Source organism: Sinocyclocheilus anshuiensis, unplaced genomic scaffold (genome assembly GCF_001515605.1).
Source record: "Sinocyclocheilus anshuiensis isolate Anshui unplaced genomic scaffold, SAMN03320099.WGS_v1.1 scaffold328, whole genome shotgun sequence".
Classification (NCBI taxonomy): domain Eukaryota; kingdom Metazoa; phylum Chordata; class Actinopteri; order Cypriniformes; family Cyprinidae; genus Sinocyclocheilus; species Sinocyclocheilus anshuiensis.
The window spans coordinates 316,721-332,531 of record NW_015558621.1 but is presented as its reverse complement, the minus strand read 5'-3'; the positions used below and the strand labels follow the sequence as shown (position 1 = coordinate 332,531).

General features: G+C 40.1%; 3 protein-coding genes across 4 annotated transcripts in view; all 3 read left to right on the top strand.

The window, feature by feature from the left end:
• LOC107680651 (integrator complex subunit 5-like) overlaps positions 1 to 4,034 on the top strand; it is a 6,031-nt gene extending 1,997 nt beyond the window's left edge. Inside the window, exon 2 of the mRNA XM_016476646.1 lies at positions 627 to 4,034. Coding sequence (XP_016332132.1) covers positions 627 to 3,651 — 3,025 coding nt within the window. The 3' untranslated portion in view covers positions 3,652 to 4,034. The remainder of the gene's footprint in view (positions 1 to 626) is intronic.
• Positions 4,035 to 5,672: 1,638 nt separating this feature from the next.
• On the top strand, positions 5,673 to 12,784 carry LOC107680629 (neutral alpha-glucosidase AB-like). Its single transcript, XM_016476619.1, has 18 exons — positions 5,673 to 5,795; positions 6,631 to 6,732; positions 6,968 to 7,076; positions 7,310 to 7,437; positions 7,603 to 7,782; positions 8,390 to 8,462; positions 8,725 to 8,806; positions 10,027 to 10,123; positions 10,206 to 10,386; positions 10,480 to 10,633; positions 10,720 to 10,825; positions 10,956 to 11,020; positions 11,110 to 11,186; positions 11,464 to 11,538; positions 11,613 to 11,726; positions 11,826 to 11,938; positions 12,045 to 12,145; positions 12,268 to 12,784. Exons 1-18 carry the CDS (start codon positions 5,773 to 5,775, stop codon positions 12,372 to 12,374), a joined length of 1,887 nt encoding a protein of 628 aa, XP_016332105.1. The 5' UTR covers positions 5,673 to 5,772; the 3' UTR covers positions 12,375 to 12,784.
• Positions 12,785 to 13,857: 1,073 nt separating this feature from the next.
• The window catches only part of LOC107680627 (pre-mRNA-processing factor 39-like), a 9,766-nt gene continuing 7,812 nt past the window's right edge, over positions 13,858 to 15,811 (top strand). For both annotated transcript variants that reach the window (XM_016476617.1, XM_016476616.1), the window contains exons 1-4: positions 13,858 to 13,931; positions 14,388 to 14,626; positions 14,717 to 14,842; positions 15,021 to 15,139. In XM_016476617.1, coding sequence (XP_016332103.1) covers positions 13,874 to 13,931; positions 14,388 to 14,626; positions 14,717 to 14,842; positions 15,021 to 15,139 — 542 coding nt within the window. In that variant the 5' untranslated portion in view covers positions 13,858 to 13,873. The remainder of the gene's footprint in view (positions 13,932 to 14,387; positions 14,627 to 14,716; positions 14,843 to 15,020; positions 15,140 to 15,811) is intronic.

Here is a 15,811-nt window from a genome sequence, read left to right as displayed (position 1 = left end):
ATCAAGTATAATGGGAACACAGAATGATCTTGGAGAGAGCTTTACCGAACTGACTGTCGTAACCGAATGCGACCAGGGTTTAAAGGCTGAACGCCACAGCGGAGAAAAGAGTTTGTGTGAACTTTAATGTAAGGACTTAAATATTAATATGTAGCTCACATTAAGCTATTGTATGGCTTCAGAAGTAACACAGAATAATTCACACAATCGGGGGAAAAAAAAAAAAATCTCGGATTTGGATCGGCCCTCTCAGACCGATAGCCGATCCGAGAAAAATGGCACTATCGGAGCCGATATCGGATTGGCGCATCCCTAATATCAAGCCATTGTTTTGGCTACAATATATTAAAATATTTCCTTCATAAATTATATGCACTTATATCTTATAAAATGTGACAGCTTATTTTGAAATTATAAATATTCCATGTTGTTTCTCAATTAATACACAGTCATAAAACTGCATGCTTTTAAAATAGTATTAGATGAAGGATAGCATGTTATACTGCTGTGACTGCTAGACATGTTATTTCTGAATATACTCAATATAGAAAAATCTTATTTTATTGCAAAATGTATGCTACATTTCATTTCTATGTATTCCAACTGTCCTTTTTCTTTTTCATCAGTCCTCAAGAGCTGGCTTTAGAAATCAAGGCTTTCATCAGTGGCGTTGACCAGACACAGGGACGTAAACTCAGTGTTCGGGATCATGCCCGCTGTGCAGTGCGCCTCCTTCGAACTGTCCCAGCCTGCCGTGGAGCCGTCTTGGAGCACTTAAGGGGAGTGTATGATGAATATGTTGCAGCCTTTCTGCAAGACCTGGAGGCAGAGGGTGAAAATGGTGGTAACAGTACAAGTGGAGGAGCCATCACCAGTATATCCAATTTGGAGGATGTAATTAAAGAAGTCCATGCAGTCCTCTCTGAATTTATCAAGCTTAGTCCTAAAGCTTGGGCTCCTCTTGTGTCCACATGGGCCGTTGACCTTCTTGGTCAGCTTAGCAGCAAGCATGCAGGACGAAGGGCGGCTCCTCACTCATCCAGCCTAAATGAGCTGCTGCAGCTTTGGATGTCGTGTGCAGCCACTCGCTCACTTATGGAGTGCTACTCCCAGTGTCTAGCGGCCATGTTGGCCTGGTGCCCTGATGCTTGTGTGGATGCCTTGTTGGACACCTCTGTCCAGCACTCCCCTCATTTTGACTGGGTCGTCGCCCACATTGGTTCAGCTTTTCCTGGCACCATCATCAGCAGGGTGCTGGCTTGTGGCCTCAAAGACTTTTATGCGCACGGATATTCCTCTGCTGAGAAGATTAACCAACAGCAGCCAATAGACAAGAGCAGCAGAGTCCCCAAAATAGGCTCAGTGGTTGGTATCCTTGGGCACTTGGCCTCCAGACATTCTGATAGCATCAAGAAAGAGCTTCTCAGGATGTTTCAGGATAGTCTGTCTCCACCCCCTCAAAATGTACCTCCGCATTCATCTGGGGCAGGCGGGTGGGAGAACTCCCCTCACCTCCGTAGGGCCACTGTACCTTTTTTGCTTCAACTGGCTGCTCTTTCCCCCACTCTCCTGGGTGCCGTTTCTGCAGAACTGGTGGAGTTCCTCAGACCGCCCGTGCTAATTCAACTCCAGGCTCAGTTCCAGGCCTTGCCCCGGGAGGAGCTCGAAAATATGTTGGGTCTAGCGGTACATCTCATAAGCCAAAGCCCTTCAGGTGGAGCAAGGGTACTGAAGTTCCTTGCGGACACTGCTACACCATCTTCAGTGATCATATCAGGCCCTACACCCTCTCCCCATGATAGTATTCGAGAAAACTGTGACCACTTACTGCAAATGCTTCTGCTGCATCTTCACAAGCTGGTGCACAACAGACCAGAGGGTGATGAACCCTTCCCACAGTCCTCTGCTGCCCCAGCAATGCCGCAAGTGATCCCATTTCTAGAGGAGCTCCAGGGACACATAGGTGATCTGTGCGCTGAAACCCTCCGGCTTGAGCGGAAGAGGCACCTCTGGTTGCATCAGCTCCTGTGTCTGATATCCGTGTATGGTGGCCCAAGCGTGGCCACTGAAGCGTTGTGTCAGCTCTTCACCCAAGCACGAAACCCAGAGGAGCTTGCTCTGGCCTCGCAATTGTACACCCCACTTTCCACTTCACTTTCCGGGTTGCTTCCGTCAACAATAGCCCGCTGTGTTGCCCAGATCCACACTCAAACCCTTGACAACAAACAGTTGGCTCAGCTCCTGAACAACCTGGCTACTGCGGTACAGAGTCAAGAGGAGGATCGGAAAAATGGAGGGGCTGCAACAGGTAGTTCAGCTCAGTCATCAATGGCCGTGCAAGTTAGAGTTGCCATCTCCAACCACCTTCAGGATTTCTGCCCATTGCTTCTTCATGGCGACACTATGGTATCCAAGGCAACTGTCCGTCTGCTTTCATGTAGCCAGCTTCCCAGAGCTTGCTCTCCATCTCATCTGTTGCTGATATGTAGAGCGGCAGTGTCACACTTCTTTGTGTGTTTACGACAGCAAGGGGAGAGTCTTAGGGTAGGGGAAGAGGAAGTGGGATACTCTATGCGACTGTTGTCACGTCTTGCAGCCTACTCTCCCTTGACACTTAAAGCTGTGCTGCAACAACTAGTGGAGGGAACCCTGCACAGAGGCAACCGAGATTTATTTGGAGGCCTGCAGGAGAACCCAGGTGATGACACCACACAGTCATCCAACCTTATTCCAGACTTGGGCGTCTCCCTCTTGGACATCAACTGCAAATTTGGCACCTCTGTTAACTTCTCGGGTAACGTGTGGTCTGTGTTTCATGCTGGAGTAATTGGAAAGGGTTTGAAACCTCCGTACACCCCTTCACAACCTGACCCAGATAGAATCAATCAGAATATGCAGACCTTGTTTGCTGTCATGGTTCAGTGTTGTAGTTCAGGTGGAGGAAGCCCTACTGGCAATGCTAGAAATGGTTCTGCTGGAGGTACCACTAATGGCCGCTTCCCTGCCAGTGAACCTCTTATTTCTGATGAACTTCCCCTAATTAATGCTGAGGCTGCAAAGGTAATTGCTGTAACTCTGGTGGAGAACATTTGTCCAGATGTAGCAAATGGAGAACTGTCCTGGCCTCCAGAAGAACATGCGAAAACCACAGTTGAGCGAGACATACACATTCGTCGTTGCTTCGAAGGAAATCCTGTGCTGTTCCATCTTCTCCGTGTAGTTGCAGCTGGACGTCCAGCTCTGTGCTACTGCTCCGTCATTTTAAGAGGTCTGCTTTCCACCTTACTGGCTCACTGGGAAGCATCAAGGGAACCATCAGTGTTGGACTCTCCCTGGCACCTTCAGACCTCCTGTTTGCTCGTATCATGTATGGGTGAAGGTCAGTTACTACCACCAGTGTTGAGTAACATCCATGAGGTTTTCCCTCACATCTCACCCTTTGAAGTTAGGCTACTGCTGTTGGGTGTATGGGAGTACATGCGGGGGAACAGCCCAATGCCGCAGAAGTTCACCTTCTGTGCTGACCAAGGACTTTTCTTTCGGGACTTTTCACGGGACGGTGATGTTGCACGCTATATTGCACCCATCCATAGTGTTCTGCATAAGAACATTGACCGCCTGGGACACCTTTGTTGGAGGTTTCAAATTTGACAACTGTCAAATTATGAGAAGTGGTGTTCTGAGGTCACAGACTTCTTGCATTCATATATTTTTCTACATATTGTTAGCTTAGGTGTGAAGTTGATATTTCTAAATTTTAAGAGTTGTCAGTGTCAAAAAATAGTAACAGAAAACCACTGTAAAAGCATAATTGTGACAGTGTTAGGAACTGTCTTTCTGTTAACCATCACATCTGTTTTTGTATCTAACATTTATATGGTCTAGCTTTCTGTAGAGTTTTTTTAAGCACTGAAAACCAGGCAGTTTGATGCCTACAGCAGAATGTAAGATATTTCAAAAATTCTGTTTTTGCAACTCTGCACATTGTCTCTGTTGTTGTTGGGTAGGAAACTGTAAAAATAAAAAATGCATTAAAATGCTTCTTATTCTGTTATTTATTTTGCAGAAAAAGCAGTTCTAAAATAAAAAGTAAAAGTTACATAAAACTGCATGGGATTAACCAATGGCATACAGATTTTATGCTGTTAGTCAATCAACATTTATTTATATATAAAACAACACCAGTTGACCAAAGTGCTTTACATTTCTAAAAAAATTACTCAAACACAATACACACAATAACCATCACTGATCAATGTCCCAAAGCTAGGGGCAACTGTATGCCACAGAATAAAGGTGTGTTTTCAACATTGATTTAAAACAGTCTGAGTCACATGATGTAATGTGCAATGGGAGACAATTCCAAAGACGTGGGGCTGCCACAGAGAAGGCTCGATCACCTTTGGTTTTCAACCGTGATCTGGGAACATGCAAAAGCAGACTGTGATGATCTTGGAGGTCTAGCAACACAGTGCTGCTGTAATAGACTTGAAATGTACTCTGGAGCAAGGCCATGCAAACCTTTAAAAACCATTATCAAAACTTTATATTGGACTCTAAAATCAACAGGAAGCCAGTGCAGCGAAGCCAGCACTGGATAAATGCTGGACCACTTCCTTGTGCCAGTCAACAGTCTAGCTGCAGCCGTGAGAGCAGATTCTTAGACAACCCTAAATATAACGAGTTGCAATAATCCAATCTGGATGAAATAAAAGCATGAATCACAGAAGCATGAATCAACCACATGGATGCGCTGTTTTCGTTCAAATCAAAGCGTAAATACACGTAGAAAACGTATCCTTGTGTCACGGCTGACAAAGAATAGCGTACGCTGCCTGAGTTCAGCTCATATTCTCCAAAATGGCGCTATGGTGATGCGGAGAGACACAGGAGACGAATTGTTGAATAAAGTCGTTATTTTTGTTTTCTTCACGTACAAAAAGTATTCTCGTTGCTTTATAAAATTCAGATTGAACCACTGATGGCAGATGGACTATTCTGACGATGCTTTTCATAGTTTTCTGGACCTTGACAGTGTAATTTACTTGGCAGTCAGTGTGACAGTCACAAGCCTCCCGGTTTTCATCCAAAATATCTTAAATTGTGTTCCGAAGACGAACAAAGCTTTTATGGGTTTGGAACGGCATGGGGGTAAGTGATCAATGACAAAATTTTCATTTTGGGGTGGAGTATCCCTTTAATGGGCCTTACACGACGACCTGCTGACTCACTGCCTCCAGTGATCATACAGAAAACCATATTAAAAGTAATAAAATAATGATCTGAGAGCCCAATGTTTTCTACAGCCAACTCATACTCCAAGACAAAACCAAGTCCAGTGTACGCCTTGTACGTGAGTAAAGCCCACTACTAACTGAGTAAGGTTAAAAGTGTCCAACACAGTTAGAAAATTAACTAGGGGCCTATCCGGACAACAGATATGAATATTAAAATCGCCTAGGATGACAAGGCTATCACAACATGTTATCATAGAAGATAAAAATTCAGAGAATTTAGTGTAGGTCAATGTCTAATTTTCATCATCAAATCAACATGAAACGAACCATAGCTGTGCTGAATGATCCCTGCCTATCTGTAATATAATGTAGTTTCATCACACAATAATCTCGACTACACAAGCATACATGTCAGATGGATTGGTTTCCATGGTAAGTGCGGCCTGTAGGGATTCGGTTGCTACCCAATAGTGTTCCCGCAAACACGCTAACCAACCAACCTCCGGGAGGCTGGGCTTAATGCTGTGTGTCCAAGATGGCGGTTATCGCCATGGAAAGGTAAAACAAAGACTAAGATATCATATAAATTAGTCATTATGGATTTTTTTAAAAAATTTCCTCTGTCTTTATTTTAAGCTAACCGACGGGCAGCTCGTGTGAGAGTTGGGGTGTAAAGCTGCTGCAGGTGTTGAACGAGAAAGCAAATAGTAGATGTGAATGCGTGGCTGAGCCATCGCTGGCCTTTTGACGAGTCATCTTTTAATTCATAAGACATTGATGTCTTTATACAGCTTTATGGTTGACGTAAAGTAGTACACACGAGTATCTTTTATATCGCATTGATTATTTGCGCATGCATTGCAGCTTTTTTCCATATCATCCTGGCGTTGTTATATATATATATTTTAAAAAAAAAATGCAATTCGGGGGTCAAGATTGTAGTTGATCGGTGTGCAATGCTAGATAAAATCTGAAGAGTTTACAGATTATTTTATCCAGCATATAGTTGAGACCAAAATTAACCGGTATGTTTTAATTAAGGGAAGTTAAGCTTTATGGAGCGAACGAGTATACACAATAATACTTTCATTGAGAAAATACAGCTTTTTGAATTATGCCGTTGTTTTTACATGCATCTAATGCCATCCCAGCTGCTTTTTTGAATGAATGACACCAGATTGTGTCACGTGCAAGGTGTTAAACTTTTTTTTCAAATATAAAAATTAGCTCACTATGTAAATATAAAAAGCTGTTAAATCATGGCTCTTATCTCATAAAATAAGGAAGTGAACGTAGCACTATTGTTACTCCACCCTGCCCATTCATTACTCAAACATGATCAAATGCAGTAGCTTATTTTACTTCAAACTTTCTCCTCTTGTACTTTTTTTAGGATGGGGCTGCTGTCTGTGGTCTGTGTGTCTCTGTTTTTCAGCAGCACCATTGCTGTGGATCGGGGAAACTTTAAAACCTGTGATCAGAGTGCTTTCTGCAAGTATGTCAGAGTTATACTGTTAATCACTACGTTATAGATGAGCTGTGCAGTGTGCAACTAGAATTTTCATGTTAAAAATCCTGTGAAAGATAACAAAGTTATTATTGTATTATTCTGACATATGTAAAATTGAAGTTATCCACCGTATACTCTGTTTTGGTAGTTGAGAGAGTTCTTGACTTGCATCTGCAAAGGCTGCAGAGATGCAATGATTTTTGTCTCTGTTTGTCCGTAGACGTCAACGGGCGCTCAAGCCGGGTCAGTCCCCATACCGAGCTCTTCTGGAAACCTTGGAGCTCAGTGACTCCCGACTGACCCTCCAGCTCATCAATGACAACAACAAGGTCTGTTTCATGCCCTCCTTTAACTGATATCTCTGAAAACAGTATTTTTTTTAAATCTCCTTGTTAAAAGATCTGCAGAATTTCTTGATATTCAGTGGTTTATCTGGTCCCATTTATGGCCAAATCAGAGAGGAAGTTAGTCTGCCCTTCTTGTTACATGTGCTGGGATTATGTCCCTGCTCAAAGGCCAGGATTTTGGATGATTTGGATGATCACTCTACTGCTGTTTGCAGGTGCACTTGCTGTTGGAGCTGTACAGACTGCAGGGGAATATGACGCGGGTGAAAATAAATGAGTTGAAACCTCTGAAGCCGCGCTTTGAGGTGCCAGACGTGCTCATAGCAGAGCCTCCTACTGAGCCGTGAGTGTGTCTCTGATCTGAGAGTACACAATGACATTCAGCAGTCGAACACATGCATGATTTATTGTGTTCCTCTGAGTAACTTCAGCTCGTTTCTGCTGCCTTTTTTTGCATCTGATTCCCGTCTGTCTTTGTTTCTCTCTCTCTGTATCTCTCTTTCTCCAGTCTCTCAGTGTTGTCCAAGGATGATAATGGCGTTGTGTTGTCTCTGGGAGCGAAGAACCAGAGGTTGATTGTTAGTGCCCGTCCATTTAGGCTGGACATCATGCAGGGGCCAGAGGTGCTGCTATCCCTCAACTCTCGTGGCCTGCTGGCCTTTGAGCACCTGCGTCTTCACAAGGACACGTGAGTATTGAGTTTTTCTCTCCTAAAATGGGCTTTATTTGGAAGCTGAGAAAAATACCTACACACTACTGTTCAAAAGTTTGGGTCGGTAAGGTTTTTAATGTTTTTGCTGATTTGTTTATATGCGCACCAAGGCTGCATTTATTTAATTAAAAATAAAGAAAAATCAGTAATATTGTGAAATATTATTACAATTTAAAATAACCGTTTTATAATTAGTTTTTTAAATAATAATTTCAAATGCAATTTATTCCTGTGATTTCAGCAGTCATTCCTCCAGTCTTCAGTGTCACATGATCCTCAGAAACAAGTATTAAAAGCATTAATTTCTTATTGACCCACAACTTTTGAACGGTAGTGTAGTTGAAAAAAAAATGCTATTACTACAAGCATTTAAAAGGATAGTTCACCCCAAAAGTGGTATTCAACATGTGCTTAGGTTGAAATAATTCCCTGTCCTCTCCCATAAGCAGAACAAAGTATAGGATAGTTTGCTGCAGAGTGGAGAGGATTTAGTAAATGTCAGTGATGAATGTAAACCATTTACTACTTAAGTCTTACTATTGTTATTCTCTCTTTTGTCTGTATGTTGGGTGTGTTATCAAAGGCAAGCACAACCAGATGGTGCTGAGGTTAAAGAGAGTGTAGATGGAGATCAACAGCAAGATGAAGGCGAGAAGGTCAGTAGCTGTTTTTGTGCATTTGTGGGTGTGCTCAGGTAAATAATACTACAACCTGATTCAGTGTCATCTTGCCACGTCTTCAGTTAAAACCAACATGTCCGGTTGCTGTACCTGATCTGGTTTAGCAGCTTTATGTAGCGGTTATGCAACACTGATATGTGTGAAAGTACTATAGTAACTAAAGAAGTGTGACCTGATGATCATCACATTGAGAACTGAAACCAAGAATAAAACTCAATTTTTTTCCCCCGCACAATAGGATGAGGATGGAGAGAGTGATAAAGAGGAAGATGGACTGTGGGAAGAGACGTTTAAATCTCACACAGATACCAAACCGAATGGTATGTTTCTATGTCAGTTACATTTCCATGAAATCACTTGACGAGTGCAGTTTTTAAATTGGTGTTCACGTGTTTTCTACTGAAACCGAAAACATCTTGAAGGGCTTATTCCTTTTTTTTAGTAGCCAATAAGCTTTAGTTTGATTGCATCACAGTCATAAATGATTACATTGTTATAGACAGCATTTGATTGGACAAAAACCCATGTAGTGCTATACAGGTTTTCAATATTTTTGATCTGATTTTCCAGAAGAGAAAGACTGCAAATTTCAAATGTGTACATTTTGTTTTGTTTTTGAAAAAAGTATTTACACTAAAGAAGTATCTACACTATTTGATCAAAAATACAGTAAAACAGTAATATTGTGAACACAATTTAAAATAATTTTAATATATTTTTAAATGCAATTTCTTCCTGTGATGGCAAAGCTGAATTTTCGGCAGCCATTACACCAGTCTTCAGTGTCACATGATCCTTCAGAAATCGTTCTGATATACTGCTTATTGTCACTGAACAATTGAAAACATTTGTGCTATAATATTTTTGTGGAAACTGGGATAGGACTGAATAAATCATTAAAAAGAACAGTATTTATTTGTAATATAAATTAGAGCCCGACCGATATGGGTTTTTTGGGGCCGATACCGATATTAGGGAGTAAAAAAAAGGCCGATACCGATATATCGGCCGATATTCTTTGTGTATATTTTAGTACAGTACCAGTCAAAAGTTTGGACACTTTCCCATTCGTGTGTCCAAACATTTGACTGGTACTATATATAGAATACAGTATATACATAAACAGAATATATATACACATGTTCTGTAAAAAAAATGTTCATATCGGCGGCATTCGCCGATACCGATATATCGGCGACAGGCTCATATCGGCCGATAATATCGGCAAAACGATATATCGGTCGGGCTCTTAATATAAATCTGTTCTAACATTATAAATGTCATTGTCACATTTGATCAATTTGATGCATCCTTGCAGCATAAGAGTATTGATTTCTTTAAAAAAGCAAAAACAATCTTACTGTCCCCAAACTTTCGAACAGTAGTGTATACAGTTAATGTAGTTAACATTTTAGAGTACACTGTAGCATATTAGAGCATATTGATGGCCTCAAGGCTATCAGAGATGGACTTAAATTTTTATTACACAATATCACACAATAATTAAATGTTAATATTTATTTTTCAATATTTTCTTTAGGCCCCACATCGATAAGTTTAGACTTCTCCTTGCCTGGTGTAGAACATGTGTACGGTATTCCAGAGCATGCTGACGACCTAAAACTCAAAACCACAGAGTGAGTATACATCTTAATACACAGAAATCGAAATACACCTCCTATTAAATCAGTAAGCAAGGTTTTTTTTTTCTTTTTCTAGTGGTGGTGATCCATACAGGCTGTATAACCTAGATGTGTTTCAGTATGAGCTCTATAACCCTATGGCCTTATATGGATCCATACCTGTCATGCTAGCTCATAACACACAGAGGACCATGGGTATTTTCTGGCTTAATGCAGCTGAGACCTGGGTAGACATCAGTTCTAATACAGCGGGAAAGGTAAGAGGTCACTAGGCGTCTCTATATTATAATCTCTTGTGTATTTTAAAACTTTAACTCATAACGTCATTGTTACTATTCTGTTTCTTTCAGACTGTCTTTGGTAAGATGCTAGACTTTGTTCAAGGCTCAAGTGAGAAACCACAGACGGACGTCCGTTGGATCTCTGAGAGCGGTATCATCGATGTCTTCATCATGCTTGGGCCCAAACCATCAGATGTCTTCTCACAATACGCCTCTCTCACAGGTAAATGTCACCTATGACCTCTAAACTACACTAAACCATCTTCAGGCATGAGTCAGAAATATTATGGGGCTTTTTTCACTTTCTAGGCACCCAGTCTTTCCCTCCCCTCGCCAGTCTGGGCTATCACCAGTTTCTGCCATACTGGTACCAGCTGTTATACCAAGCACATAAGACCGGAATGCCTGTCATGAGGTGAGCGAGGTCCCTGTGAATGCTTGCTTATGATATTGTTCATTATTTCACACAGACTAGATTGTTTGTATAGTCATAAGTACTGCTTCATTTTACATGAGTGCACTTTTTCTTTTCTGTCGTGTCTCAGGCCTCTTTGGGTTGATTATCCCAAGGACACAGCAACTTTCACCATTGATGATGAATTCCTAATTGGTGAGAAATTGGAAAAAAACCTTTTCTAATATCAAGTCTAATATCAATCAGTCTGTAATTTATAATGTATTCTGTTTTTTGTTGTTTAGGCAGTGATTTGTTGGTTCACCCAGTCACAGAGGACGGGTCTCGTGGAGTCACAGCCTATCTGCCTGGAGCCGGAGAGGTGATACTGTTGACTTACATACTTTATGAAATCAAAATCTCTCTCTTTCAGGAAATGCTGTGGAAATGCTAGCTAGAATGAGTATATTTATCCCAGGAATATTTTCTACCACCAGCTCCGTTGTTCTATGACATAAACTAAAGCTTAAAAATGTTTTCTTTTCGTCCATGTCAAAAATGTACTTGATGTGAAAATGAACGCAAATGTATATAACATGTTGAATATTATATTAGATTAACTCATGCTTCATACTGTTTTCTTTTTTTTCTATTTCCAGGTTTGGTATGATGTCCACACCTTTCAAAAACACAATGGTGCACAGAATCTCTACATCCCAGTCACTCTAAGCTCTGTAAGTGTCTCTCCTTGTTCAAGAAAACAGTTTTATATTTGAGTTTTATTTATTTTAATTGTTATTTTTTTAAGATCCCGGTGTTCCAGCGTGGTGGCTCTATCATCCCTCGGAAGGACAGAGTTCGAAGGTCTTCCGCCTGCATGGAAAATGACCCATACTCCTTGTATGTGGCCCTTAGCCCTAAGGTAAAGAACTAGATATTTCTGGTGACTAATAAAACAAATGGTATAATTGAATTGAATAAAAAAAATAATAATTTCTTCTCTCTCTTTCACACTTTTTAGAAATTTGCTGAAGGCGAGCTCTACATTGATGATGGCCATAGTTTTAACTATGATACAAAGAAAGAATTTATTCATCGGAGCCTCACTTTTGCCAACAATGCTCTCACCTCCAGGTATTTTATATTAATCTGTCCTTTACTTATCTGCTTCATTGTCCAGACATTTTTTTATTCAATTCTGTATAAGTAATTTTGACTCATATACTTTCCTTCATCTCAGCAACCTGTGCCCAGACTGTAATTTCTTAACATCATCATGGATTGAAAAAGTTCTAATTTTGGGTGCCAGCAAACCCAGCAAGGTTCTTCTTAAAATGGATGGTAAGATATTTATTCAGTCCTGTTGAATATTGTAATATCGGAAAAATAATGTCTTGTATTACAGCGGAAATGACGGTCTCGGTTTGTATGGCATGCTAATCTTCTCATGATCTCTCGAACAGGCAAAGAAACCCCTGTGGACTTTGAGTTTGACACTTCCATGTCAGTGCTAACCCTCCGTAAACCTGGGATGAATGCTGGGGCCGACTGGACCCTGCTGCTGCAGTAGCTCACTGGATCTCTACAGCGGCCGGGGCCAGATGACACGAGATCTAAAAAAATCACTTGAAAAATTAATCTGTTGAAAATCTCACTCTTAATTCATAAACACATTGAGCACTTACAAATTCATCAATTAAAAAGTGAACAAGTGGTGCAATGGGTCAGAGATATTTCTCAGTGCTAGAAAGAAATGGATCCAACTGGCAGGGTCAGACCGTAAATGCTTTCCATTTTAAAATGTAATGTCATTCAAAAGTCAAAAGCTTTGTTTTTAATTTTGTGTAGTGAAAAGTAGTATTAAAGTCAGATTAACTGAATCATGCAGTGGATTTAAATCATTTCAGGGCAGCAGATATGAGTGTTAATTGTATTTAAACCCTATGAGCACAGTGAAAACCCAGTCATTACTGAAGTAGATTAGTCTTTAGCAAATATATTTGCTCAGTTTCAAAAATAAGACAACACGACAGGTTCACAAATCAATTCTGTTTGTCTAAAATGTTAAAGATCTAAAAAATGGTTTAACTATGAGCACATCAGGGGTTTTAGAGTTCAGTTTTGAAAGTTCTTCACCGGAGACTACTAATAAGCTCTATTTGCTTATGGCCTAGTTAGTTAATTTGATGTGGGATCTTGGGTTTGGATTGTTTTACAGGGGGAATAACCCACTAAATCTGTGTTTATTTTGTCTTATTGCTTACATTTTTGTTTTCTAGAGCACTTGAATATGCTGTTTTTGGGGTGGGTAGTGGATTTATGTTTTCATCCAGCAAAGCAGAATGAAACAGTCAGGCACTTATAATTATTTCAGTCTAATCTACTGTGATGGGGAAGATGATTTGTGAGGTTAATTTTGTCATCCACTATAAAATTGTTGATATCTTGTGAAAATGACTGAAGTAAATGTCTCGTGAAGGAGAGCTTTGTGTACATTCCCATTTGACCATCTTACACTACTGCTCTGATTTTCCACTTTGTTTCATTCCATTTTTGAGGGTGACCCTGAAAGCTCTGAAAATGTGAGGCAAAACATAATGTCTACAGTTCTGATTAATGAGTGTTCAAATGAGATGGTAATAAAAAATGTTGTACATTCCCAACTGCATTTGTTTGTTTTGCCTCATTTCTATGGCAGCACATTCGTGGAAAAATTTCAAAATAACATTTTGATTTGTGAAGACATAACTACACAATTTTATGATAGTTGCTTATTCCATTTAAAAGTAGCAGCTTGAGATTAAAGGGTATTAAGCAATAGTACTGAAATAGCTTTTGAAATGTTTTACGTCAAAAGTGGCTCCAGGCTGTTTTTTTTTATTTTATTTAATACATATTTAAAATGTGTCACTTTCACTCAGTTGTAACACTATTTAATTTTCTCTTCGAGATTTTATGGATCATACAGCAGCGGTATGATGATTACCTTGCTATCGACAATCTACTGCGACAGTAAAATGAAAGAGCAAGGGTCGCACTTTATATGCGTCATTTGTTGTGTGGTCAATAATGGCGGCGGAAGGCACAGAGGACCTGGGCAACAACGGGGAACTCACAAACCCTTCAGGTTTCCTTTTAAAAGTGACCTAATAAAACACCGAGTTTTTAAGCATGTGTGAATAGTTTGTCGTATTCATTTCTTAAACGCTTTATGCATCAGTTATTACACGAGCGCGTCTTCATAAAATAGCTAGCGATCTAAATAACCATTGATTTACTGATTCAAACTTGAGCATTTTTATCCCGTAAGAGTTGTTTGACACATTTATGTTAAATTTAATACGAGGATTAAGTTGCAGACTAACCTTTATAAATGGATAATTAATGAATCACCTTTCGTCAACAAAATATGTAACACTTTGTGTCCAGTAAGGTTATAGCGAGACCAAAGCGAGATTCAATTTTACTAACTGTGATATAAGTTGAGTAGGATAAACTATTCTTACCCCTATATTCTGCATCATAACCTAATTAAATACAGTGAATTAAACCGTAGTCTGTTTTATCAATACATCGATTTCAGTGACAGAGCTTTATGAGCCTGAGGTTGCAGACCTTCCCAAGACAGATGTTGAGGAGTCAGCGGAGAGTGGTGCAGATGGAGGGGACACAGGCGTCCCAACAACACCCTACACAGCGGAAGGAGAAGAGGAGGAAGAGGGAGAGATGCCTGCAGACTTCCAGAGACTTTGGAAACTTACCAGCGACAGTCCTCAAGATTTCAACAGCTGGACTGACCTCCTGCAGTATTGTGAACAAGAGGTGAATGTGTTGTAAACAGATTGCAGTGTTTCGTTATTGGGGTGGCACCAAAATGTTAGTTGGTTTTAAATTTTTCATTATTTATTGCAGGGCCACATGAGAGCTTGCCGTCAAGCCCTAAATGCGTTTCTACTGAGGTATCCTCTGTGTTACGGTTACTGGAAAAAGTTTGCGGATCTTGAGAGACGGGCCGGTCACGTCGATAAGGCTGAAGAGGTGAGAACATGCATAGATGGACATTTTAGTCAAATACAAAAGAACAAGAACAATCCCAAAACATAAAATTACTTGGTATACTATTGTATTCACTTTTCTGTAATTTTGTCATATTTAAAGATGATTTGTACATAATATGGCAGCGGAGATGTAATGCTGTATTTGGGTCCCTTGACAGGTGTGTGAACGAGGTTTGAAGGCAGTTTCTCTCAGTGTTGATCTCTGGATTCACTACATCAACCTGCTGCTGGGAACGCTCAACATGAACCTGCCGGAGTCAACACAGCGCATCCGCAGGTACCACTGACAAACTTCCAGCCTTTTTTTTCCAGGATGCAATTTCAGCTTCCATTTTTGTTCTATGATATTGTTAGACCCAGTTTGTTACTAGTTTTCTTTCTCCTCCTGGAAATAACAGATTTTGTCTGAAAGTCAGTCTGCACTGATGCCAAGTTAACTTTGCAAGGGAAGAGCAAGAGGCAGGAGAGACATGATGATAGTATATAGGCGGAGTTTGTTGAGGAACATAAGTTGCATCTCTATCTGACCAGAAACAAATTGAGCGAGTGTTTTTACAACAAGCAAAGAGGAAATGGAAGTTTAATGCGATTAAACTTTCGAAGTTTAATGCGATATCTTAAAGGCAGTGTTTCCCAACCTTTTTTTAGTCGCGGCACCCTTTGGAAATTTTAACAAACTTGCGGCACCCTACAAAATTAATTTTGTCACAATATTTTAATTTCTAACTTCGATATGATAATTTGAAAAGTATAGATATTCGGTACAACAGGGAAGAACTGCAGAATATAATGTCATACAGATATTTTTAATATTATTAAAAAAATTTGTCCATCAATGGTGGCAACCAGTAGGCTAATTTCTAATGAAGAGACCAATTTATATGATGTTTTAATGTAGTTTAATGTAGTCTTTTATACATATGTAAACATTATTTAATTACCATTATAA